The 3,069-nt window shown below is 45.1% G+C and overlaps 1 protein-coding gene across 1 annotated transcript in view; it reads right to left on the reverse strand.

Annotated features, from left to right (window-relative positions):
• LOC109510361 (leucine-rich repeat flightless-interacting protein 2-like) overlaps nt 1-3,069 on the reverse strand; it is a 22,295-nt gene that overhangs the window by 8,930 nt on the left and 10,296 nt on the right. The window contains exons 9-14 of the mRNA XM_019860609.1: nt 2,486-2,525; nt 2,297-2,443; nt 1,978-2,070; nt 1,721-1,813; nt 1,375-1,569; nt 270-323 (exon numbers count right to left, since the gene is read on the reverse strand). Coding sequence (XP_019716168.1) covers nt 270-323; nt 1,375-1,569; nt 1,721-1,813; nt 1,978-2,070; nt 2,297-2,443; nt 2,486-2,525 — 622 coding nt within the window. The remainder of the gene's footprint in view (nt 1-269; nt 324-1,374; nt 1,570-1,720; nt 1,814-1,977; nt 2,071-2,296; nt 2,444-2,485; nt 2,526-3,069) is intronic.

Here is a 3,069-nt window from a genome sequence, read left to right on the forward strand (position 1 = left end):
CCTGAGTGTAAGCATGTGTTTGTTCTCGTAACTTTGACACTTCCTGGGAGCGGAGGGGGGGTGGAAGGAAGGAATAGAAACAGGAAGGAAAATAGAAAAGCAACGCGTTTGTTGTTAGTCGCACATTAAACGGTGGTCATTTTGCCCAAAGGTGTTAATCTTGCGACATCCTCTGAGTCAATCTTGCTGAGGTGACACAAAAGAAGAACGTGAGGACTGCGCTCTGCACATTTTGTGTGTGTTTGGGAGGGTTTTCGTATTGTACTGACCGTCATCAGGTCTTCACTTCGTCTCATAGTCTCTTTCATCTCTTTAAACTGGAACTGAAGGACAACGTGACTGTCGCATTACACGATATATTATGGATGCACGAGAATTATTGGAGGAAAAAAAATGACGATACTTATGTCGGTCCGACACTGCGAACGAGGCTAATATTTCACCCAATATTGAAAGCCGCATTAAATACACTACCGTACATCCAGTCGAAGTCTGCTTGACACTCAAAACAATATTTTATATAAATATTGACACTTGGAATTAAAAAAAAAAATCACGAGCCCACCGCAGTGCCATTCGCTTGAATGAGAGCCGTAACTGGGGCTCCCTGGGCGGTCACCCGGCTCGACGCCGGGGAATCATATAGACCGATGAGTTTTCCTTTTTCACATTTCATTCTTCGTTGCTGGACAGACTAAATGTGCGGACTTAATCGACATTGGATTACCTCACAAATACAAGAGTTCAAGCTACTTTTCACTGCACTCTCAACATCGCGGTGTATTGTTGTTGGGGTCTGCCCAGGCGCCGGAGATAGCGAAGGCAACGTAAAGAAAAGCGGGCCAGCCGAGCTTCACCGCACTTTCCAACATTCCGGACGAGCTCGTCGACCACCGGGACTTCTATGATTGTTGTCGGGTTGGGTAGGCGGCGGAGTAAAGAAACGTAAAGAAAAGCGAATAAGCCGAGTCGAGCTATGGCTCAGCTAAATGCTAAAAGTGAAGTTGAGTGCTTCAGAAAATGGATCGATGACACCAGAGGTGAGAGTAAGTCACATATGTGCGAATCTCAAGTCTTAACCTTCAAGTCTCAAGCAAGTCCCGAGTTGCCGTGGGGGGGGGAAAAAAAAATCAAGCAAGTTGAGTCATTATTTGATTGAGTGAAGTCATAAGACCTTGCTGAGAAAAAACATGTTGGAGTGACAAGTTTTTTTTTCATTGACCATGCTAAATAATTCCCTTCTCTCTAAAAATGTAATCAACATTTACATCTCTAAAAATCCGCATTGTGGGCCTTGTCAAATGTAATATTGAGTACCGGTATATGCTGAGTCAGCAACAAAATGGACGCAAATGGACTCGGGCTTTAATTTGGACACCCCTGCTTTACTATCGTGGAATGATATTCTGTGCTTCCTGGCAACCGAGTCTTACCTAGCATGCTCTCTCCGCTCCCAGGAGCTTCGTTCGCCAACCGGGAAGCAAAGCTATCGCTGACTTCATCCTCAGCATCGTCCAATCTCGGCCCCCCGTCGGTTGCGACCTCAGGAGAAATGACGTCGCCGTATTTCTGCTTGGAAGATGATCAATAATCAGTAACTTGCACTCTTTCTGGCAGACCTTCCTTAAAGAAAAAAAAGAAATAAACTCTGAAAGAGGCCAAATTGTTCGGTCGTGTCATGTGACATGGCCACACCGTCATGCGACTTCTTTTTCCGTACCTTGACAACATCTCGGAGGCTGAGCACCTCAACTCTCAGCTGGTCGCGCTCGATTTGAATGACGTCAGAGATTTCCCTCTGACGCTCTAAAGCCTGGGGGGGGCGGGGAGGGGGGGGGCCCAGGACGATGAGTTGGTGTAAAGGAGGAAAGTGGTAAGGTCGGGGAAAAGGAGAGAGAGCGGGTTGTTTGTTTTTTTTTTTTTTTTTTTTTAACTTTTATCAATATTTGAGCGTTTGGACACTTCATCACGTCATACCGCAATCTTCATTTCCTTCCACTGCAGAGCCTCCTGCAAGTCAGACACCACCTGAGAGTAAGCATGTGTTTGTTCTCGTAACTTTGACACTTCCTGGGAGCGGAGGGGGGGTGGAAGGAAGGAATAGAAACAGGAAGGAAAATAGAAAAGCAACGCGTTTGTTGTTAGTCGCACATTAAAAGGTGGTCATTTTGCTCCAAGGTGTTAATCCTGCGACATCCTTTGAGTCAATCTTGCTGAGGTGACACAAAAGAAGAATGTGAGGACTGCGCTCTGCACATTTTGTGTGTGTTGGGGAGGGTTTTCGTATTGTACTGACCATCATCAGGTCTTCACTTCGTCTCATAGTCTCTTTCATCTCTTTAAACTGGAACTGAAGGACAACGTGACTGTCGCGCTCACGTTCGTATGCCTGCAAACGCACACGGGTTACATTAGAAATCCCAAGTAATGACATACAAATACTCTGTTACCGTACTAGTAGGAATCTCTTGTACCTGTACTTTACTTGAGCATCATCATCTCTATCTACAGCAGGGTTCCCACATCTTAAGGCAACAAGAGCAACTTGACATTGTTCCCAATGCCCCATGTCACCCAAACGTGTTCCAGCAGCTCAAGAAATCACACGCATCCGCTCTTAAGAAACCTCATTCCCAAAAACCAAATCACTGTTCCTTTGATTCCGATGCCGGGATTTGCACGATGTTCCCACAAGAACGTTTATTTATAAACAATGTTCATTTATTATGAGATAATAATAGTAGCTGAGAGTAGACTAAACCTTTGACAAGTTTTAAGGTCTAAGTTGCGGCACGTGACTTTGATGGAGGTGCACGCAGATGATATGCGAAGATATGTAGCACCTGTGTCGCTCTGCTTGCGGCTCCTCACAAACATACTTTGCATATTTCAATCTACCGCATGAACTCAATCGAACGAAAATCGGGCCACGAGTGTCACAAGAACATTCCATTATGAAGAAGTTACGATGCCAACTTAACAGCCGCGGTCAATGTCAACTTGTTTCTAGTACTGCTGCTATCTTAGTATTGCTACCGTCGCTATTTTTTTTGAAGCCGGATATAACTG

Source organism: Hippocampus comes, unplaced genomic scaffold (assembly GCF_001891065.2).
Source record: "Hippocampus comes isolate QL1 unplaced genomic scaffold, H_comes_QL1_v1.1 scaffold56, whole genome shotgun sequence".
NCBI lineage: Eukaryota > Metazoa > Chordata > Actinopteri > Syngnathiformes > Syngnathidae > Hippocampus > Hippocampus comes.